The sequence below is a fragment of the Zingiber officinale genome, chromosome 5A (assembly GCF_018446385.1).
Source record: "Zingiber officinale cultivar Zhangliang chromosome 5A, Zo_v1.1, whole genome shotgun sequence".
NCBI lineage: Eukaryota > Viridiplantae > Streptophyta > Magnoliopsida > Zingiberales > Zingiberaceae > Zingiber > Zingiber officinale.
The window spans coordinates 130,737,675-130,761,689 of NC_055994.1; the positions used below are offsets into that span (position 1 = coordinate 130,737,675).

At 36.6% G+C, this 24,015-nt stretch overlaps 2 protein-coding genes across 3 annotated transcripts; both read left to right on the forward strand.

The window, feature by feature from the left end:
• The first annotated feature begins 357 nt into the window (after positions 1-357).
• LOC121981805 lies at positions 358-16,138 on the forward strand. 2 transcript variants are annotated; one of them, XM_042534534.1, is made up of 6 exons: positions 358-602; positions 10,804-10,896; positions 11,238-11,361; positions 11,730-12,009; positions 14,884-14,938; positions 15,736-16,138. In XM_042534534.1, exons 1-6 carry the CDS (start codon positions 480-482, stop codon positions 15,808-15,810), a joined length of 750 nt encoding a protein of 249 aa, XP_042390468.1. In that variant the 5' UTR covers positions 358-479; the 3' UTR covers positions 15,811-16,138. The 2 variants fall into 2 exon arrangements, with proteins under 2 accessions (XP_042390468.1, XP_042390469.1); XM_042534535.1 differs by lacking the exon at positions 358-602 and adding an exon at positions 7,173-7,757.
• Positions 16,139-18,005: 1,867 nt separating this feature from the next.
• Positions 18,006-20,960, forward strand: LOC121983244 (NAC domain-containing protein 86-like). Its single transcript, XM_042536196.1, has 7 exons — positions 18,006-18,042; positions 18,144-18,333; positions 19,095-19,375; positions 19,441-19,701; positions 19,785-20,162; positions 20,247-20,304; positions 20,390-20,960. Exons 2-7 carry the CDS (start codon positions 18,177-18,179, stop codon positions 20,851-20,853), a joined length of 1,599 nt encoding a protein of 532 aa, XP_042392130.1. The 5' UTR covers positions 18,006-18,042; positions 18,144-18,176; the 3' UTR covers positions 20,854-20,960.
• Positions 20,961-24,015: the final 3,055 nt, after the last annotated feature.

Here is a 24,015-nt window from a genome sequence, read left to right on the forward strand (position 1 = left end):
AATAAAATTATTTTAATATTTTTAATTTAGGCATCTTTAAAAGATGATAATATTAAAGCACCAATAGTATTTGTATTTTGCTATTAATAATAAAATATAAATATTTGTATATCAATAAAAATATTTCTAAAAAAAGTTTGAATCTTAAGAATATTTTAAAAATTAGCCTCTGTCCTAGGCACATGGCATGCATGTGAGGAAGGTAGAGGATACGACGTTAAGGTCGGAGTTTATTTTATTTTTATTTTATAAATATAGGCTAAAATATAATAAGTTGGTAATTAGAGGAGCATAATGAGAAAACGCATAGGGGTCAAATTCAAATTTCCCTTCTTTTGGTCATTCGAACCGGAAATGATGCGATTATGAGCCCAATTCGAACCGCTATCAAAATGGTTCGTAGCAATCGCCGCGGTGCGACGAGAGGATGAGAAAGGGTTCCGTCCCGCCGCATCTGCCGCCGCCCCGTCTCTTCGATCATGAACACCGTTGCTCGAGCCGTCCTCGCCGGCCACCGCCCCTCTCCTTTCTCTCCGAACTCCGTCTCGTTTTTCCATTCAACCCCCGTCTTGGAGCGCAAGTGGAGGAACTACGGGCACTCTGTGAGTTTCGGTCGATGTCCTTATTTCCTTGTAGTTTTTATATTTCATTATCGTTATTTTTGCAATTCTGGTACTCTTTTTTTCCCCTTGTTGCTTAGGGATTTCATTGTCCTTCAAATGTTTGAGTAGATGAGTTTTCCATATCGCTTCGAAGAAACACGAATGAGTTCAAATTAGTTATTTTTTGTTGAAATTGAGGATTTTGTTCGATCAGTCTTCTACCGTTTGCGGAATAACATATTATAGGGTTAAGGGTTGAAACATCATTTTTTTGTTCTTTTATTTGAAAAAAAAACGAGTTAAGGGCGAACATAATTCACTGGAAATTGAACTCGGAAGATCGAAACATACAGTCAAAGGCCCACTAAAATTATGCAGCAGTACATCAAATGAGAACCATGTAGAATAAAAGCAGCGAGTAGGCAAATGAATAGTTTAAGAAGATGAGGAGCAGCTTCAATCCTTCGGTGGTGTAGTAAAAGTTGGTGAATTCGTTGAAGCATCTTCTGATACCTTCATCCATGCAGAGGCTTGACACTACAGGAGCAGACAACAGGAAAGAGAACCTAAAAAAACATGATGTCCTTAGGCACATTTTACTGGCCGTGAAATATTTTCTCGTTGCTGGTCTTCCAGACAGGGAGCTTGGCCAAGCCTATGCACAGGTGCTGGAAATCCATTAACTAGGTTTCTGAAGGGTTCAAGTCCAACCATTGCAGCAAAAAGGCGAAACCCTCGCCCCCAGGTCCCCCACCGACCGGACCCACGGTCATTGTGAGGGAGGTAAATCGCAGCACCCGAGCTAACATGGGACAGACCGGGTGGAATACAGGGATAGGGGATTTATTCCCCCGTTGCCACTGAGTTTCGACCCGGTGGCCTCATTGCAGCAACTTCCGCCCCATGCCATCTCGGATGACCCACAGGGTCGGTTCAAGTCCAACCATGTCAAACCTATCATGAATAGTGAGAATTTTTCTGAAGGGTCCAAACAGTTTTCCTGTTTCCTCTCTTTCCTTAATGTGAGTTCTTATCTTTCCTTTTTTCCCCTTTCTTTTATAACAGTTGATCTTTCTCCATAAGTGATCAATTGCCATTTGGAGATAGGAGTCTTTAACAACATGCCCTAGGAGAAAAACATAGCTCAAGAAAGACCACCACTTTGAAAGAGGTACAGCCTAAGTTTAAAATGGATAAGCAGACACACTGCCAAAAGAAATTCCTTCTAAATCAGGTCCATTTTATATATGACATTTTATGTATGAACCAAGACAGTATGGGAAAGACACATAGCTGATATGAAATTAAGGTAAGTGAGAACACTGATTTCTAAGATATGTTACCCACCTAATTGAAAAAAAGGACCTTGTGCCATAATTCAAATCTCTAGGTAATCTTGCTGATGACTCGATCATTATTTTTCCTTGACCACTAGGTATATGATTCATTCCAAATAATTCAATTTGACTGATAAATGACCTTGGCAACTTCAAGGGCTAGAAGTATAGAGATAGTATGCATGCAATTGAGTTCCCAAGGACTCTTGTAATGGGTCTTGAATATCTCAAGCAAGATGGGTTATTTTTCTCTGTTACCTTGTACTATCTTACATGATGCTTATCTTGTATTGCAGAATATGTTTGACTACTCCCTAAAGTCAGTTTACTTTGGTGGAGGAAACTGGAAGGGAAGACAAGGAAGGAGAGAAGGGTAAGGGGAGGGATGAAAATTGTTTTCATGGAGATGATGAATGAAATCATCCTCTTTTACTCCCTTTTTGTGAACTTGATGCGGGTTTGACATAGCAATCTTCCGAAGGGCATAACTTTTGACTCGGGACTTGGAATCAACTTTGTTGGTGGTCACGCATGTAGAATTCAAAGATCTACGTTTATTACTGGGTATTGTAACCGCCAAGTTTTGAGTCTAAATTTCACCGTTTAGACCCATTTCGGAGCATTCGGACATATTTTTTTTACTATTTATAGTAATTTTTGTGTGTCTGATTTTTTGGTTAATTTTAGTATTGTTGTCTTACAATTAGGGTATATGGAGCTGAATGTTGGGCTAAACGCAGTTAGACCTGCTATGTTATATGGAACTGAATATTGGGCTATGACTCGAGTACATGAGCAGAAGATGAGAGTTGCAGAGATAAGGATGTTAAGGTGGATGTGTGGACATACAAGAATGTACAGAATAAGAAATGAGAGCATTATAGAGAAAGTCGAAGTTGCATCTATTGAGGGAAAACTCCGAGAGACATGTTTAAGATGATACGGGCATGCACTTAGACGACCAATAAATACTTCAATCAGACGATGTGAAACTATGACAAACATGCATATCAAATGCGAAAGAAGAAGACTAAAAAAGACTTGGTGAAAAATAAAAAATAAGATAAAATTTATTTAAGTAGAAATGATAATATAGTTGGAGATATGGTATTCATATAGCCGACCCCACCTAGTGGAATAAGGCTTGGTGGTTGTTGTTGTCGTCTTACAATTAGGGTATTAGGTCTATTTAAGGGTCCTATTTCATGTTTCAAGACAATTTTAGTTTAATACTATTTTTAGCCACTATCTTCTTCGTGGAACAACGAGTTTTCCCTTCTTCCTGGTATTCTTTCTTCGAATCAATAGAGATTAGAAGTATCAATTCTGGTATTTGTGCGCGAATCAATGGAGTTGATAGTATTCGCTGTGTCAGTTGATATCAGAACCGAAGTGATCCTGCGAGATCATGCCTCCGAGAAGAGAACCGAAGTGATCCTGCGAGATCATGCCTCCGAGAAGACAACAACGCGTTGACAACATACACAACATGTATGAACATGATCAGGAACAACGGTTTCAAGAGACGATGGATGAACGAGTTGGGGGGGGGGGGGGGGGGGCCGAAGGGGTCATGGAACGACTTGCTGATAGGATGGAGGTTTTGCTCGAGAACCAAACTAGAAGAAATCTAACCCATCATCGTCCTCAACCGAACTCAGATGTGGAAACGGGTAGGAGGCAGCCTATGAAGAGGAGGCTTCCCACAGGCGACGTCAGACAATAGTAGAGGAAGATCGCCGACATCGGGAGTTAGGTATGAGAAAGGAAATTCCTGAGTTTTATGGCAACCTATAACCTGAGGAGTTCTTGTATTGGCTAACCTTTGTAGAGGAAATCCTAGATTTTAAAGAAGTATCTGAAGACAAGTGGGCGCCTTTAGTTGCGACTAGATTGTGCGGGAGAGCGACTGAAATTAACCCGAAACAAGTTGGGTAAGGCAAAAGTTACCAATTGGGAAAAGATGAAGCTTATGCGGGAAACCTTTTTGCCATACAACTTCCAGCGACTAATATATCTAAGATTGCAAAATCTGAAGCAAGGTACCAGTCAGTGGATGAATATATACTTTTGAATTTTTTCGACTAATTGCGAAGAATGAAATACATGAGACGGAAGATTAGTTGGTAGCACTATACATGGTGGGGTTGAGATATTAGATTCAAGACATGGTTAATATGTTTGATCCTATTTTTGTATCTACTGCACCAAAGGGCCTTAGTGGTAGAAAATCATGCACGATGAAATAGTATAATTTTTCCTACTAGTAGCGTGAGTGCTGGGGTTGGTAACAGGAGATCGGATCTTTTGTTCCCAAAATCCCTTGTCCCCGTGTCCTACTCGTCACCTCAGCTTGTTGTCGGCAGCCTCCGGCCGTCGGCCCGATTAGAAAAGTGGGACAGAGGATTTGATTTCTGGTAACAGGGGTGTCAAACAAATTAATAGAGGAAACGGCAGTAGTGGTGGTGGAATAAAGTGCTTTAATTATAGAGAGATTAGGCATAGACAATCGGATTGTAAGAAGGCTATAGCAAAGAAAACACTATTCGTGGAGAATGAAGATTGTGAAGATGACATAGCAGAATTCTCTAGAGACCTTGAGTATGACGAGGAGGCTGCTGACAAAGTGTTGTTGGAAGGAGATGTTGGAACAACTTTGTTGGTTCGACATTTGACGTAGAAATCGGTAGACGATAATCGTTTGCGAAGTAATATTTTTCAATCGACATGCATTGTTTTGGGCAAAGTATGTCGTTTTGTGATTGATGCTGGGAGTTGTGAAAATATCATATCTACTGAACATTCAAAAGTTAAATATTCAAATAGAAAATCATCCCAACCTAGACAAATTAGCATGGCTCGAGAGGGGGGGGGGAGGTATCAGTGTCAAGAAGGTTCTTTTTCTATTGGTTGAAAATATAAAGATACTATTTGGTGTGATGTGGTAGCGATGGATGCTTGTCACCTGTTGTCTGTTGATGATGATGGACGAACTCATACTTATAGTTTTGTGTTTGAAGGAGCTAAAATTTTGCTACTACTTGGTCGACCAACGGTGGAGCAAACGAGGCCTACAGGTGAAGTGTCGATTTTATTGTCCATGGCTCAGCTGAATGAGGAGTTGCAGAATTCAAAAAGGGGGTTTATGTTGATGTGCAAGGAAGTATTTGAACCTAGCACTATCCCAGATTTAGTGGCTCCATTAATTTCAGAATTTGGCGATGTCTTTCCTAAAGAGGTATGAGTCACCTTCTCAACGAGATATTCAACATATTGATTTAGAGCCAGGGGCATGTCTACCGCACAGATTGCATTACCAGATGAGTCTACGTGAGCATGAAGGATTGTGACTACATGTTGAAGATTTGCTGGTTAAAGGTCATATAAGGGAATGTATGAGTCCTTATATTGTACCTACCCTTTTTGTACCAAAGAAAGATGGATCTTGGCATCTTTCTGATTCCCTCTTTGGATGATTTACTTGATCAGATTAGTGGAGCAACTGTGTTCACCAAGTTGGACTTGAAGAGTGGGTATTATCAAATTCACATTATGCCAAGGGATGAATGGAAAACAACTTTTAAAATTAAGGAGGGGTTGTATGAGTGATGTGTGTATCCAATGCCCCTAGTACCTTTATGCGTGTGATGAATCAATTGTTGTGGTCATTTATTGGTAGGTTTGTGGTGGTGTATTTTGATAATATCCTGATAGATAGTGCAACTTCAGAAGAACATCTACAACACATGAGAGGTTTTTAACATGTTGCGCATGGAAAAATTTTATGCTATTATGAAAGTGTGTTTATGACTTCCAAGGTGCTGTTTTTTAGGGTATGTGATTTCTAGAGCAAGTTTGGAAGTTGACAAAACTAAGATACAAGCAATCTAGAATTGACTTACACCAATGACTTTAACAGAAGCAAGACAAATTGTTTGAAGGGTTACAGAATTGTGTAGACTGATGATGCAGAGTCAACTTTTCGATTGCTTAAAGAATGACTCACAGCGGCACCGATCTTAGTCCTTCCATATTTTTCACCACCATTTGAGTTGTGCACAGATGCTTCCAAAATTGGTATTGGCACAGTACTCAGTCAGAACAGTAGATTCGTGGCATTTTCAGTGAAAAACTTTATGGAGTAAAACTTAATTACAATACTTATGATATGGAATTCTATGCCGTTGTGCAAGATGTGAGGTATTAGTGTCACTATTTGGTATCGGTGTCAAGAACGACTCTTGTTTCTTTTTCTATTGGTTTAAAATATAAAGATACTATTTGGTGTGACGTGGTAGCGATGGATGCTTGTTACCTGTTGATGATGATGGACGAACTCATACTTATAGTTTTGTATTTGAGGGAGCTAAAATTTTGCTACTACTTGGCCGACCAGCAGTGGAGCAAATGAGGCCTACAGGTGAAGCGTCGATTTTATTATCCATGGCTCAGTTGAATGAGAAGTTGCAGAATTCAAAAATGGGGTTTATGTTGATGGGCAAAGAAGTATCTGAACCTAGCACTATCCCAGATTTAGTGGCTCCATTAATTTCAGAATTTGGTGATATCTTTTCTAAAGAGCTACCTGATGAGTTACCTCCTCAATGAGTATTCAGCATCATATTGATTTGGAGTCAGGAGCATCTCTACCGCACAGATCGCACTACTGGATGAGTATGCGTGGGCATAAAGAATTATGACTACAGGTTGAAGATTTGTTGATTAAAGGTCATATAAGGGAAAGTATGAGTCCTTATGTTGTACTTACCCTTTTTGTACCAAAGAAAGATGGATCTTGACATATGTGCGTGGATAGTAGGGCCATCAATCAAATCACTGTCAGTGCTTTCCGATTCCCTCTTTGGATGACTTGATCAGATTAGTGGAGCAACTGTGTTCACCAAGTTGGACTTGAAGAGTGGGTATTATCAAATTCGCATTAGGCCAGGGGATAAATGGAAAACAACTTTTAAAACTAGGGAGGGGTTGTATGAGTGACTTGTGTATCCAATGCCCCTAGTACCTTTATGCGTGTGATGAATCAATTGTTGCGGTCATTTATTGGTAGGTTTGTTGTGGTGTATTTTGATAATATCCTTATATATAGTGCGACTTCAGAAGAACATCTACAGCACATGAGAGGTTTTTAATGTGTTGCGCATGGAAAAATTTTATGTTGTTATGAAAGTGTGTTTGTCTTCCAAGATGTTGTTTTTAGGGTATGTGATTTCAGGAGCAGGTTTGGAAGTTGACAAAACTAAGATACAAGCAGTCTGGGATTGACTTACACCGATGACCTTAACAAAAGCAAGACAAATTGTTTGAAGGGTTGCAGAATTGAGTAGCATGATGATGCAGAGTCAGCTTTTCGATTGATTAAAGAACAACTCACAACGGCACCGATCTTAGTCCTTCCAGATTTTTCACCACCATTTGAGTTGCACACAGATGCTTTTAAAATTGGTATTGGCGCAGAACTCAGTCAGAACAGTAGACTCATGATATTTTTCAGTGAAAAACTTTATGGAGTAAAACTTAATTACAATACTTATGATGTGGAATTCTATGTCGTTGCGCAAGACATGAGGTATTGGTGTCACTATTTGTTTCACATAGAATTTATGTTTTATACAGATCATGATTAATTAAGACACCTACACCAGCAAGACAAGGTGTCACTCCGCTATGCGAGATGGGTTGCTTATTTGGAACAGTTCACCTATGTGGTTAAATATAAAGCAAGGGTTGTTAATAGAGTGGCAGATGCTTTAAGTCGCAGGAGCAACTTTATAGTTACTATGTGGGTCGAGGTAGCAGGGTATGATTCTTTTTGTGATTTGCTTAATACCGATCCTTATTTTTCAGTAATGCTGCATGATGTACGAGCGGGAAGAGGATTAATTTTTTCTACATGAGGGATTTCTGTTTAAAGATAATCAGTTATGCATTCCAAATTGTAGTCGTTGCTTACAGATAATTAAGGAATTGCATGGTGAGGGTCATGTTGGTCGAGAGTGAATGCTGCATTTGGTTCAAACCGGTGTTGTCAAAATCGAGAGTTTAGGTATAATCGTTAGAGCAGTCATAAAATCGGATCGTAAAATCGTAAGATTTTACATCATACTTTAAATCAATTTTAAAAGAAACTTGATATATTCTTTTTAATTGATCATTAAATATTTTAATCCAAATTATAACATAAATCTACATATAGAACATTTTAATTCATATAATCATAAACTACTCATAATGTTAAACTTTTAAACAACCAAATACTTGTCATGAAAACATAACATAAACATAAATTCAAGTCTAAAGCTTAAGTCCAAAGATAAATAAAACACAAGATAACAAATTAATATAAATCATTCATAGACAAGTGCAAATCTAAAATCGTCCCCAAACGATATCGTTTTGTCCAAAATGGTTCCCTTTTATTAACAACACAAAATCAATAAAATTATTTCAAAAATCATGTTTTTACAAGTTTAAATGTGATTTTACGATTTTGATCCGATTTTACTTTAATACATGATTTTATCACGATTTCACTCGATTTTCATAAGTAAACTCGTGATTTGTATGAGTTTACGAGTCAACTCGCGATTTTGATAACATTGGTTCAAACTTCCTACTTTTGGCTTACATTGTGACGAGAAGTAGAGAAATATGTGTAGAGGTGTAAAATTTGTCAAGTCTCTAAAGGGGCAGCCACTAATGCGGGTTTATACATGCCTTTGTCGATCCCTTCTCGTCCTTGGTTTGATATTGTCATGGATTTTTTGCTCGGCCTGCCGTGGTCCCAATGAGGTAATGATTCCATCTTTGTTGTCGTTGATAGATTTTCTAAGATGGTTCATTTTCTTCCTTGCAAGAACACTACAGATGCTGCTATGGTGGCACAACTTTTCTTTCGGAATATCTACAATCTTCATGGATTGTCAACATCCATTGTTATTGTTTCGGGTTGGGACATCGGTTCTGTAGCCACTTTTAACGTAGCTTGTGGAAGATGGTTAATACACAGTTGAATTTTAGTAGTGCATATCATCCTCAAACAGATGGGCAAACGGAGGTTGTGAATAGGTCACTCAAAAACTAACCGCGCTACATAGTAGTAGACCATGTGAAGAGTTGGGATCAGAAGCTGTGTCAGGCGGAATTTGCTCACAACCACGCCGTCAATAGAAGTACTGTTTCAGTCCATTCTAGGTGGTTTATTCAGCTCAGCCTCGTCGTCCACTGGATTTGTTGACATTGCCTAGCACAACTCTAGTACGTAGTAGCGCAATTGACTTCATGAATTGTTTGCAGGAGATCCATAAAACGGTACAAGATCATTTATCCATCTCTAATTTGAAGTACAAAGAAAGAGCAGACCAAAGGCGACGACACTTGGAGTTTGATATTAGGGACTTAGTGTGGGCAGTTTTAACGAAGGATTGTTTTGCCATTAGGGATTATAACAAACTATTAGCCAAGAAGATTGGGCCGGTTGAGATTATTGAGAAAATAAACCCTAATGCGTGTCGCTTGAGGCTGCCTAGTCATATTCACATGGTCGATGTTTTTAATGGGAAGCATTTGATTCTCTTCAATGGCGATTCTTTTGAAGATGGAGTAGCTGACAATTTGAGAGTGAATTTTTTCCATCCCGAGGAGAATGATACGGGTTTGACAGGGCAATCTTCCGAAGGTCATAACTTTTGACTCGGGACTCGAAATCAAGTTCTGTCGGTGGTCATGCTTGCAAAATGCGAAGATATATGTTTATTACCGGGGTACCCGTAATCACCATGTTTCGGGTCCAAATTCCATTGTTTAGACCTGTTTTGGAGCATCCAAACATTTTTTTTACTATTTATAGTAATTTTCATATTTTTGATTTTTTGGTTAATTTTGGAATTGTTATCTTAAAATTAGGGTATTCGGTCTATTGAAGGGTCTTGTTTCATGTTTCAATACAGTTTGGTTTAATACTATTTTTAGTCATCGTCTCCTTCGAGGAATGATGAGTTTTTCCTTCTTCCGGGTATTCTTTCTTCGAATTAATAAGGATTAGAAGTATCAATTTCGGTATTCGTGCGTGAATCAACAGAGTCGATAGTATCGGCTGCATCAGAACTACTGAATTAACATCACCACTAAGGTCTTCTGCCTACTCGTTGCCTTACACTGTCACCAAGACCTTCATACACTAAGTCGCCACCTTTGCAGTCGTTGTAGCCGCTGCATGCTGTGCGAACAGAAATGCATCAAGTTGTGTTGGTCCAACTATTTAGGATTGGATCATGGTTTTAGATAAGTGTTGGCATTGGTGGTTTTGTTTCTTCTTAATATCATTCAAATGCAGATGCTGAATAGATTCAAATTTCTGATAGTTCTTGGGGACACCTACTTAGAAATGCCTAACATTCGGTAGACACTTCTACATTTTGACATTCCATTCTGCTGGCATGACTGAGTCTTGTACATTCAACAAAATCAAGCCTGTCCCTGCATATTCTATTTTAGAAATGAAGGAGCCATCAAAGATGATATTGTTTGTTTTTCTCTAGTTTGAGTGTTAAAGAGGCCCTTCAGGTCCAAACTCATATTGCTTATACTCCAAAGTTAGAGCAGAATAAAATTGGCACAAGAAGTTCAGGCCTATATTTTATTCATTATTTGATTTATCATGGTAAAAGGGCATTATGATTTCTTTTGCATATGTGTGGGTTCCATACTCTTATGCAAAAGTTTGAAATAGAAACTTTTGACTGCAAAAGCTCATTGCTGTTGTTTTCTGAGAATTTTTTATATTCTTATTTTTATGGACTATATTGTTCTGGCCATCTTGGTTTCTAACTGAGTTACATGTTCAGCGATTTGATTATTATGCAAATCAGAAGAGATATATGGAATCTAAAAGGAAAGTAGTCTCCAATCTCTCAGAATACGCTGAGTACCTCATTCAGGTAAATTCCACTATTTGCAGTTTTCTGCTTGCTCAATCATGTTGGTGTATTATATAATGGAAGGTATCAGAGTGACATGAGAATGCTTCGAGTAGTTGGGTGCTACTCTTGGTGTTTTTAGTATATCTTCGGAGATACTTATGTTAACCATATGTCTTAGGAAGTTAGGAGGATTGAATTACTTACTGATTCTGACTGTAATTTCCTTCAATCAGTAAGTATATTTCCTCCTAACCTCCGCTACTCTTTGTGCATGATTTTCACTTAAACTCTTTAAGAGGACCTCGTTTCATTTTGTAATATTCTTTTTTTTTTCATTTCTACTTGCCTTGAGATTCTAGAAGTGGAGAGCTGAGGATGAGGACTCATTTCATGAAACACCCTGGTTTAGAAAACACTTCTGGGCCACAGAAGCAAGGAAGAATGGCTTTCGTGAACCTCATCAGGGATCTTATAGGAATAAGAGTAAGGATGCTCATGTGCCATCTTTCACAATCTTTAATGTGGATCTGAGTTACATTACCATATATATATTTTTTATTTCAGTGAAGAATCAATCATTATTATGATTTATACTGACATGTTAAATTACTGAATCCATTACCTTGATTCACACATGACGTCAAAGTGGTATTGGAATATAGCTTTTATCATGTCTTTTCTTATGATCGTGAGCTTCAAAAGTATAGCAATAGGAATAGGTTTTAGAGTAGACTTCAGTTATATGAGTTGAATTATTACTATAAAGGAGAACATGTAATAATTGCTTGTCCATCTTGTGCTTTATTATTTAAATGCCAGTGATTTATAACTGATATAATGTAAATTTACAGGGAATGGAACATTTGATTTTTGTTCAAGTGACGATGATGATGTGGAAACTATATTTCGTTCTTCATTTGGAAGGGCGCGGTTCTCTTATCGGTCATTTTATAGATCTGAAAATTTTCAGTGGAGTTATTCTGGTGATGATTCTCATAAAAGCTCTAGGAATTGGACATATGAAACAGAAGATGAAATTGATGCTTCTTACCAACAAAGTTTTGCGGGTGAAAGGTTGGCTCTTGGATTAAAAGCAACTGGCCCTCTAAAGTTGGAAGAAGTTAAAACTGCGTAAGTTTCACAGCTTCTGACAATCTAATTTTGTTACAGTTTTCCCATATTTCAAGAATAGTTGGTTTTTGCCTCACATCTTTGCATGTGAACATAAATATAATTTTGCAAACTAAAAAAAATTTGTTGGTCAAGACATATTTTTAAAAATATAAAGATACTTGTTTGACCTCCAGCCCGCCCACCTTCCTTTCCTGTTCACACTGCTTCTGCCTTGCAATCGTACTTTTCATACTCGCATTATCTTGGGACTTGTGCAACCTATTGACCTGGAACATGTATTTGACCATCTTATGTTGTCTGCACCATTCTTTGGATCTATGCTATCACAAGTATAGTTATCCCTCATGTTCTCAGCATGCATCATCTACTATCACTATATCTATATTTGTCTTTGGATTTGCCAACGATTCTTTGTAGGTGACATTATCTCAAACTGAGTATCATCCTTTTGTGCAGCCAAACAAGCATTTTCAAACGAGGCGTTGAAATTAATGCTTTGTATATTCAAAGGAAGAGAAGGGAAAGGGAAGGGAAGGGAAGGGAAGGGAAGAAAAGAGGGAGACGGAATTCTAGAATTTGTGTACTTTGGCGAGGGAAGAAAAAGAAGGAAAAGAGTGAGTAAATGGAAAGTTGTGCCATAATCTTCATCTTCCTCACTCGCTTAACTCCCCTTGCACATGACCCATCCGTTGTCAGAGCTTGTCGCGCTAGCCTGCCTTGATCTTCCCCTCTCACATCCGAAATTGCAATTAGTCTTTAAAAAATTTGAATGGATTGAGTGCTAAAAGGGAGGGAATAATTGATTTATTTATTTATTTTCAAAATAGGTTGATTTCTTGCCTATTTGTAATGAGGAGAAACTGGCTAGAGAAATGTTACTTTGCTAGATTGGAACTGCTGGAATATGAGAGAGAAGTCATAGATTGCCCTCAGTGCCATTTATTTGCATTCAACATTAGGAACAGGTAATCTAGCTTTGGAAGAAGAGGGAAGAACGTGGAAGGTTAGGGATAAGGAAAACTTCTCTTCGATTTAGGAGGTTGATAGATGAGTTCATTTGTGGGGTCCTCCTCATGAACTGCTAGAGTAATTAATAAATAAGTTAATCACTTCGTCAGTTGTTTCAACAGTTATTAATTAATAACTTAATTACTGTAATACAAAGAGGGAGCTCATTACCTTTTCATTAATCATCAATATGCTACTATATTAATTTCATTGTACTTTTAATTAAAGTAGAATCTTGATTCATCCCCCATTTTATATTGCTATAGTATGAATTGTATTATGATTAAATTGCAAGACCATTTGAAGTTTCCAACACCATTCCTAGATTTTTGACAAGAACAGATAGGGGTGGCAAAAATTGGCCCGATCTGCCAACCCGATTCGAGTTCGAGTCGGCCTAAAAAATATCAGATTCAGATTGGGGGTTTTTCAAGTTGGATTCGGGTTGGGGGTTTTCCAGGTTGGGTTCGGGTTGAGGGATTTTCGATTTGTGTTAGGATCAGGTCAGTTTTACCCAGGTTGATCTGAATTTAGGGTTTAGTGGGATTTTTTTAGGTTAAATTAAATTTTATTTTGAAAATTAAGATGTTGTTATGGATATCAATATCAAGCTTAGTATAATAATGAAGTATTGAGATAAAAGTAAAAAAATTACATGGAAAATAGCAAAAAAAAAAGTTATTTTTAATCAGATTATCCGGGTTCAGGTTTAGGATTTCTGAGTAAGGTTCGGGTCGGGTACGGGTTGGGATTTTTTTTTGTTGTAAAATCCTTGCTTTAACCTGACCCGAACCCATCTAACTCACCCGAATTGACACCCCTAAGAACAGATACCTATATTATAATAACTAATTTATATAATTATTAATAGTACATTTAGTTTAATGTACTGTTGATTTTATTTAGTTTAATAATTATAGCAGTACTATTAATTCAACGGTTGGATTTTTAAATAGCAATTAATAAGTAGATCATATATAACACTGTTACCACTTATGAAGTATTATATTTCTAATTTTAAGTTTTTTTTAAATCTTATCCTATATATTTAATATTGTTTACCAAATTATTTTGCCAATTCCGATCAGTTGATTTTACTGACCCAATGCAACTGACATTTACATTTTTCGACTGGGCAATAGCATTACAGATTTCTATTACAACAACTGCTCCTGCATAGTAATATTTTTTCTAATAACATTTCTAGTAATCTCACACATTTACGTTATAATTTTAATAAATTTTTGTACAAGCTGCTTTCTAATTGCCAAGCACTGGGATGCATAAAGAATGATGGGTCTTACCACAAAATTTCTCTTTTAGAATAGGAGACACATGGCAATCACACTAGATTCCAACGCTCATCTCTCGTCCAACCAACCATTCTTTGTGTGATATTTCATCAATATTTGCTTGTCAAAGACTTACTTACAATAATATCACATTCATCCATACTCCTCTTTTCTCTTCTTTTTATGAAATCACTTCTCATGCATTTAGTTTTATTTCTACTTAAAAACATTAGTTTCTAATTTTTTCTATAATTCAAGATTTTATTTTATTTTATTTATACTTTCACTGTTTGCATAATATCGCCTATAGTTACCATAAACTAATAACCTTATCTTGAACATTCAGTCAATTTAGCTACACAAACAGCAGAGTGAACATTAAAAATCTAGCTTTTTACACCATGTAACAAGAACAATGGGCTAGAAAAGAAAGGAAAAGTAGTTGATCATGACTTGTGAGGTTAATTCTCCTACTTATTCAAATTTGTCGTTGATTAGAAATCATTGTTTCTCCTTTTTACCTGAAAAGTCTGGGACATCAAAGATTCATGCTTTCACTATTTCTCAACAGATACAGAAGTTGTGCTCTAAAATGGCATCCAGATCGACACCAAGGTTCATCAAAGGTAGCCTTATATTGGTCTTTTCTTTATATATGTTTTCCCATCTATTAATAATTTATAATTGTTTGTTCTAAATTTGATTTGGAATTTATTAGTGTACCAAGTAAAATATGACTGTTGCAGGCATCTAGCCTCCTAGTTAATCCTCTTGCTTCATTGCAAAATGTCATCTTCCATTATCCTGCGTCACTATGATTGCATGGTTCCTTTTTATGTCAGATGGCCCATGCATGATATGTGGTGGAGGGTAATCTCAGGTGTAAAAGTGACTGGTGAACTACTTAAGCCGAGCATATGTTTCTACCTGAAGTGAATTTCTGTCACATTCTTATTAATCTGGTCTACCTGTTTGATTCAGATAGTGCAAAATTTTGGCTGTGCTTCTATGCCATATCAACTCAATTGATATAGCCTCCCAATACAAACCAAATTGATAGAGCCATTAGATTTTACCTTAGGTTGGGTTAGGGAAGACATTGTTTATAATTGTAGGAACATAGTTGAGAGAATGGCCTGAGCTCCTAATCTGCATGGTTCATATTTAAAAAGGTACTGATAATCACAGAGGAAAATTGCAGGGAGTTTAAAGCATGAAATATACATATAGATAGCGTTGGATGGAAAACTTGGTTGCATTTGGCAAGTGGAAACTAGGGCATGATAGACTTTGTCTGAAATTATCATTCCATACTGCTAGTTAATTCTGTTCCACATCTCGCTATGCCTATGTCTTAACTATAATTACGTGGACCAAGGAGGAATGCTGTTTTTGACTGCATGCTAATTTAATGTACTTACAGATAGCAGCAGAGGAGAAATTCAAACACTGCACTGCTGCATACCAGACACTGTGCGATAAATTAGCTATGAACTAATGTGAGGGCAGAGATCACGATAACTATGGAAGTTCATCATGTTTTATCATTCATCAATTTAGTAATTCTGGGTGCAATGGTTCAAATGTAGGCCAAGTGATTCATCGATTCTGTTGGCATCATTTGATGAATTATCATGGAATAATAAAAGTATTTATGTCGTAGCTTTAGAGCTGCTTGTCCAGCTTTGTTGTTTCATTGATTAGGAAAAGAAGGGAAATCTTTTCAGTTTTTAAAAGTAATTGAGCATTGTAAAGTGTACTTTCATATTCAAATGAAAGGACCCATTTTGTCTGAAGAGTCAATGTAACCATTCTCGTTTGTGGTCGATGAGGTTTGATATATCCTATTAAGTGAATCAGCAGGAATGCCGTCTATCTGTTGTATATATATAAAAAAAATCATAGTTGATGGTCGGTTGAGAAAATATTCTTCCCAGCCATATGAAGAAGACCTAAAAGCTACATGGTTTCTCTTCAATTTTTTTAAGGGCAAAGTTATCTATTTTGGACTAGCAAAAGTTTGTGTGCTCCATCTTTCGGTTATTTGATTCCTGGCTCTTATATTTAATTCTCGGACTAACAATTTTGAGCTTAGCAATACATATATTTATTTAATTGGCAGATTTGTGAATTAAAGAACATAAAGCTTGCCACTTTCCAAAGCTATTCATCACGAGAAGACACTCAAGTATCGATCCCAATACCACAACAAATTACAACTCTATTGCCTATTGTTCGACTCAAGTATCTATCTCAACCGTGATATACTTAAATATTTGTTGAGATTCAAATGATCATCCAGATGGTTATAATTTATCATCTCAAATTGTTCATCTTATACTCCCTCAAGATAAACTTTGTTAAGGTGAATGGTCAAGTGTGTTATTTATGAGACTAATTATTTTTCCTTTTTCAGTAAAACGGAACTTGTTGCAAATGTAAGATCATTTATGATTATCACTAGTGTATGTTTATTAAACCGTCGATTAAATAAATATCCAACATCGATTGTGTTTGATAATTTATGAAAAAACATCAAGATAAAAGAACCATAAGCACCAAAGTACAAACATGAAGCCACTGGCGTCAGACCATGATGGTGTCAAGAGCCACAATTCGATACTCTCATAGAGCATGCGTTAATTTGGTGGAAAAGCTTTGCTGGTGGCCTCGGTCGAAGTATCTACGTACGTACAGACAAGATTAGGAGGTTGCCTTCATCAAATAAAAGTTGAATATCAAAGATACAAACATGAAGACTAAGGATACTTTTTTAGTTTCAGGATTGAATTTTAATTTTGACGAATTAAGGGATATATATATTTTTAATAGATGATTATCTAAACATACTATGCTGATGAATAATCCTGAGTATGTTTTAATTTATTCGGATGCTGATAAAAAAATTTTATTAGACATTCTTGAATTAGTAGCTATATATACGGTGTGAACTGAAAAAAAATTCCAATGAAATCTAGAAGCATAAACCAAAAAGGGAAAAGGCACCCAAAGATGCAAGGATTGATCAAAAGGAAAAGTAGGTGGCGGTGGGGGCCACAAGTTTTTTAATTTTTCCCAATAGCAGATCAAAAGGAAGTGGGGCCAGCTGGCCAACCCCCACCCCTTCCTTACTCCTATCACTTTAAGCCACGTGCCAAAAGCCCCCTGCCCGATTTCTTTGCTGCTTGTCGGCGAGCTATTTCCGAATTTAATGAAATATATTTGTCAATAACAACAATTAAACTGAACCTGTTTAATCAGACAAATTATATATATAGTTCGTCCACATATTCATACATTCAATTTGGTATAGTTTTCGAAATCCAAGCCATCATCACCACTTTTGATCTTGCCATAGAGCCGTCTGATCTGTATCTCAGGCCCCATATATACTTTGTAATTAAAAAAAAAAGAAAAAGTTATATCTAATCCAAAAGTACAAGAAGCCAATTAATCTCCCTCTTCCAAATCCAATCCGATCCGATCCAGGGCCCCCCAAAATCTAAGCCTCTGGCTCCGAAGAAAAAAGAACAAGACAAAGCCACACCATCGACAAAGTAAAAGACAAAAGCAAAACCATTAAGGCACACAAAAGCCAACGAGAGCTTCTCTTGAACGCCGACGAGAATCCGCACCAAAGCCTCTATAAAAGCCATGGACAGAAGGCTTTCCCACCTCCCCCCTTCTCCTCAATTTCCCCCCATCTCAACTCACCATCTTCTTCTCCAAGGTCTTTCTTTCTTTCTTTCTCTCTTGATGTAAACTCTATTAGCTATTGGTTTCTTGCCTATTATATCTTAATTAATTACCATATGATTAATGTGATTTCAGGTTTGTCTTCTAATTGCAATAATATTGAAGTTCATGGCGCCTATGAGTTTGCCTCCCGGCTTCCGGTTCCACCCCACCGACGAGGAGCTCATCGTGTACTACCTGAAGAGGAAGATCAACGGGCGAAGGATTGAGCTAGAGATCATTCCGGAGGTCGACCTCTACAAATGCGAGCCATGGCAGTTACCAGGTTGATGAATGATTCTTATTCTTATCCTTCTTAATTATTGTTTAATTTGGTGTTAAAATTTAACACGAGAATTAAGGTGTTTTTCTTGTTCTTATGTCGCACTTCATCTCGATTCCTGGATTACTTCTGGATGGAGCCAGCTTGAGATTCCAATTCTTGTCGTATATATTAGCATGCATGGAAGCTTTTTTAATAAATTATATATATATAATTAAATCTGTCCTAAAAAATAAAGCATTGTTTAACGATCGATAGCTAGGATTACTATCTTAAACCTGCACTTGTTGAAATTTGAGTAGTTTTTAATCTGAAACAAGAGATAATATTTGAGTAGTAATTAATTAAAGATCACGTACCAAAAGTAACCCTGAAACTAGAATATATATTTTATCTAAAGTTAAAGGCCTCGTCTCATATATATATATTTGGTTCTTTAAGCCAATTCGATCTATAGGTCAAAAAGTTACATATATAGCTCATAATTAGCATGCACTACATAGGGCATACGAGAGAGAGAGAGAGAGAGAGAGAATATACTTTGGAAGTACATAAAGCTTCTTCAAAATGTTGGCATATCTAGGGTTTGACGGAAGATTCGCCATGGTCCACAGAAAGAAAGATAGAATGATGCATTCTTTTACTACTTTACCTATACCATATCTCTAAATGCATTCTTCATTTTGACCTAATCTTCTTCAATTCATATAGTGCAACAGTTAATATACTAATTAAGAGTGTCTCTCATGCTCATAATTTATCAGAGAAGTCATTTTTACCGAGCAAAGATCTCGAGTGGTACTTCTTTAGCCCGCGAGATCGTAAATACCCCAACGGATCGAGGACGAACCGAGCCACTCAGGCCGGCTACTGGAAGGCCACCGGAAAGGACCGGAAGGTGAACTCGCAGCGACGGGCGGTCGGGATGAAGAAAACCCTTGTTTACTATCGGGGTCGAGCACCACACGGCTCCCGCACTGATTGGATCATGCACGAGTACCGCCTTGATGATATGGAATGCGAGAATGCTGCTGCGGGTTTACAGGTACGTACGCTCATGATGATCAATTAGTGTCGATCGAAGTTTTAATTAATTTTGTGTGAATTAAGGATGCATACGCTCTGTGTCGCGTGTTCAAGAAGACTGAGCCGGGTCCTAAGATGGTAGAGCATTATGGTGCCTCTTCTCATCGAACAGCAGCAGCAGCAGCAACAACAACAATCGATCTCTCTGCGGATACAAGAGGAAGCGAAGAGGATCAATATTTTCAAAATGGTTCATGCTCGTCGAACGTAATGATACATGGAACTTCTCCTTTTCAAAATGGTCACAGCACTCCGAGATGCTTCTCTTACACTACTCCATGGAAGGTAGACTTTCAGACTTAAAATCAAACAAGAAGAAGAAGAAGAAAAGAAGATTAACATTATTAATTTAACACAATATTCAACAGGTGGATGCCTCATTGCAATGCACCAGGCTCTCCTTGCCGGCTTTGGAGGCCGAGGACTTCCCTCACTTCGACTTCAACGAGTCAAAAGTCTCACTGCATTTCGATAACAACTTTAATAATAACCATGTCGATAACGCCTTAGAAGAGATCTTGTCCATCTCCAACTACACTGACGACGATCACATCTGGGTCGGAACTAACTATTCTCATCTCGACGAGTTCACGTCTCTACTGCAAGGGAATGATGAAGCTGCTCGTGATCAGTACTTTTGCCAAACGAGTACTGAGTGTGTTGTCGGGGAGCCAACAAAAACGGTTGAGATTATTGTTGGGGGTTTGCAGGAAGAGAAGGAAGTGCTGCATTGCGATTCAACAGAGGTACGATCGATCGAGAAGCTTATTGTGTAAGTGTAACAACACCACCTGATGCACTTAGGGTTATATAGTTTCCTTGTTCCACAGATACTTGTGGAAGATGAGAAACTTGCACCGTTGCAGTTCGGAGAGGTTGAAGTTCAAGGTATATATATGAATTAATTACCATGCAAGTGATGCAAATCTCTGCTTAATTATTTCTTACGTTGCTCACGAGCTAAGCTTGACAGGTGAGGGTGACTGCGTGGGCGCAGAGCCGATCTTTTCACAGTGTCACGATGACTTCGGCGTTGGGTTCGTCGGCGGCGGCGAGGCCTACGAGAAGGTGGAGTTCCAGCAGGGGCTGTTCGTGTCACACGCGGTCATGTCCGACACTTTCTTCCACCGGGTGGAGCCTTCCAAGAAGGTCAGCTTTCATTTGAATCCGACGAATAAGAGAGCGCGAGAGGCGGCGGCGATGACGACGTTGGAGCAGGGAGAGGCGAGATCCGGCGGCAACGGAGGCAGAGCCTCATTTTTCAGCAAGTTTAAGGCGTTCGTGTGGGAGAAGCTTGTGGGGAATTGCTCCTCGTCGTCCTTCGATTGCGTCAGCGGGAGAGGCATTTGGAAAATGTTTTTCCATGGGAACTTGCCGCTGCTCGCCTTTAATCTCTCTACTGCTGCTGCTGCTTCTGCTGCTGCATGCGAGAATTGACCATGGATTTTAAATGCAACTTGGATACCATGATTTTAGCTGTGATTATTGTTTTATTTGTATCATGTAGAAACAAATTATACAACTGCTTCACAATTATACTTGGGAACTGGCCCTGTGTATGATAATATTATGAGCTTTAATTTACAAAGTTCTGATCAACTGGTTTGCTTTCACTTTTAAGAGAAAGCAATTCAAAATTGAATAAATCCTAATAGATTAAATTATTTTTTTAATAAATTGAATCAATTGAATTTTATTATTAAAACCAAATAAATAAAATGGATATAAAATGGATTAATTTGATTAATTATTGAATTAATTAATTTTTTTTGTCAGTTGATTGACGATATAGACAATCAAATTAAATAAATTCTATCCAATTAAATAAATTCGGTCAAAATCAAAGGAGCATCCCTTTTTTAAAAAGTTCATCCTCTGTTGATTTATTATCAAATCAAAAAGTTTCCAAAAAGAATTTAAATGATATTTTCTGAAATTGAAACTTGACCATTACGTGTTTCATGTAATAACAAGGTATAGATATCTGAACAAACTTCGATTTAATATATTGTGCATGTGTCATATGGTTCAAGTTATAGATATCTGAACGAACTTGAAACTTGGTCGTTATGGGTTTCACCCCATAACAAGTTGTAAATATCTAAATGAACTTCGATTTGATTTATTGTGTGTTAGCGATTATGGTTCGTAGTTGCTACAATGTAAATATTAAATTGTAAATTTTGAGAGGTTATCAAATCAAACTTTTAACTCGGGATGAACCATAAGACACAATATATCGAATCGAAGTTCGTTCATAGATCTTTGATTTGATATATTATGCTTTTTTAGTTCAATCTGAGTTAAAATTATGACATCTCAAATTTTATTCAACATACACGTTATAGCAATTACGAAATTGTAACTACTATAACTACAAGTTCAACTTTATCAATTCATAACTTGTTATTCATGTTGAATAATTAAACACACAATATATCAATATCAATTTGAAACTCATTCAAGGATTTTTTTTTATTTGATATATTGTGCGTCTTATGATTAGGGCTGTAATGAGTCAAGCCGAGACGAGATTTAGGATGTTCAAGCTTATTTGATAAGGTAACTGAGCCAAGACGAGCTAAGCTTAAAATGAACTATAAGCCTCTGAAATGATTGTTTAAGCTTGACTTTGTTTATTTTTTTTGAGCATGAGCTTCTTTGAAACTTGGCTTACGCTTGGTACGTTTATATATTATCGAGCTTTCAATTTAAGCTTGGTTCGAGCTTGGTTCATTTAGATGTTATCGAACTCAAACTCATCAATTTAAACTTATTTGATTGTTTGAAATTTTTAGTTATTTGATTGGTTATTGTCATAATTAAAACTTATTTGTTTATTTTATTTTATTTTATTTTATTATTTACTTAGCATATTGGTAAGAGTTTTATTAATGAATATGTTTCATGAACATTGTTCACAAACGTTAACAAACTAAACATATATGTATTCAGGATTGTTTGTTTAGTTTAACGAGCTGTTCAAGTTTGTTTGTTTAATTGATCTTGTGTATATTGAACGAACATAAACAAACTCTTACCAAGTCGAACATTAAGATTGTTCACGAACTCTTAATTCATTTACAACCCTACATGTGATTCAACCCGAGTCAAAATTTACCTAGCATATACGTTATAGCAGCTATGAAACTGTAGCTACTACAACTATGTGGCAACTCAGTTACAACAACTATGAAATTGTCACTACTATAACTATAAGTTTAACTTTAAAAGATAATAACTTTTGATTCGGGTTGAATCATGAGATGCAAAATATATGAAATCAAAGCACGTTCATAGATCTTCGATTTATAATATTGTGTGTCCCGTGATTCAATTCAAATCAAAAGTTATGACCTTTCAAAATTATATGACTTATAGTTATAGTAACTATAGTTTCGTAATTGCTACGTCGTGTATACTGGATAAACTTTGAGAGGCCATCATTTTTTCCTCAAATTGAATCACCAAATACATAATATGTCAAATCAAAGATATTTGAACGAGCTTCGATTTGATATATTATGTATTTCATGGTTAAATCTAAATTAAAAGTTATGATATTTTAAAGTTGAACTTGTAGTTGTAACAGCTATGATAAAGTCACCACACAGTTGTAGTAGCTACAAAACTATGCTACTATAATATGTATGCTGCTAAACTTTATGAGATCATAATTTTATCATTAAAATCGAATCAATTGAACTTTATCATTAAAATCAAACAAATAAAATTTGTATTAAATGGATTAATTTGATTAAATATTGAATTACTTTTTTTTATCAGTTGATTGATGATATAGACGGTTAAATTAAATAATTTTTGTCAAAAATTGAAAGGGCGCCCTTTTTTAAATAAATCGTCAAAGAGGCACCCTACATTGATTTATTATAAAAAGGGTGCCCCACCCTCTTGTAATATGATATAAATATCCTCCGATATAAATTAACAACTTATTGTCATTATTATCACTCTTCTATTTTTTCCCACCTAAATAGGCATATTATAGTGGTATTATAGCTACTACAACATGGAAAAAAAAAACTAGGATTATTCGGAGCTTTCGAAAAGGATTTAAACGAGATTTTTTTGAACTTGAAACCTGGTCGTTACGAGTTTTACCTCATAATAAATTGTAGATATCTGAATGAGTTTCAATTTGATATACCTAGATTGTTACACTTTCTTCTTTTGTAACCGAGATTCGATTGTTTAGTGGATTGCCCATCGGATACGTCCCAAAGGGGCATGAGCTCTAGAGTAGGAGTCGTCGAAGATTCCAAACCAAGTAAAACTAAATGTGTTTTGATTCCTCTATTTCTTTTTCTTATTCTATTTTTTCCGCTACACATTAATTTTCAAACTAAAAAAGAAAAGTTTTTTTAAAACATGATTCACCTCCCCTCCTCTTATATACTGATACATGAATGAGCTTTGATTTGATATATTATGCGTCTAGTGGTTCTACCTGAGTCAAAAGTTATAGTCTCTTAAAATTTACAATTTAATAATTACATTGTAGCAACTACGAAACCGTAACTGCTAACACACAATATACACTTTCTTATACAAGAGTTATAGTATTTAACAAAAAAAATG

Coding starts and splice junctions, on each gene's coding strand:
- LOC121981805 (XM_042534534.1), top strand. CDS start 480: ATGAACACCGTTGCTCGAGCCGTCCTCGCCGGCCACCGCCCCTCTCCT. Junction 603..10,803: donor GGAGGAACTACGGGCACTCT/GTGAGTTTCGGT, acceptor TTACATGTTCAG/CGATTTGATTATTATGCAAA. Junction 11,362..11,729: donor GGGATCTTATAGGAATAAGA/GTAAGGATGCTC, acceptor GTAAATTTACAG/GGAATGGAACATTTGATTTT.
- LOC121983244 (XM_042536196.1), top strand. CDS start 18,177: ATGGCGCCTATGAGTTTGCCTCCCGGCTTCCGGTTCCACCCCACCGAC. Junction 18,334..19,094: donor CGAGCCATGGCAGTTACCAG/GTTGATGAATGA, acceptor ATAATTTATCAG/AGAAGTCATTTTTACCGAGC. Junction 19,702..19,784: donor CTTACACTACTCCATGGAAG/GTAGACTTTCAG, acceptor AATATTCAACAG/GTGGATGCCTCATTGCAATG.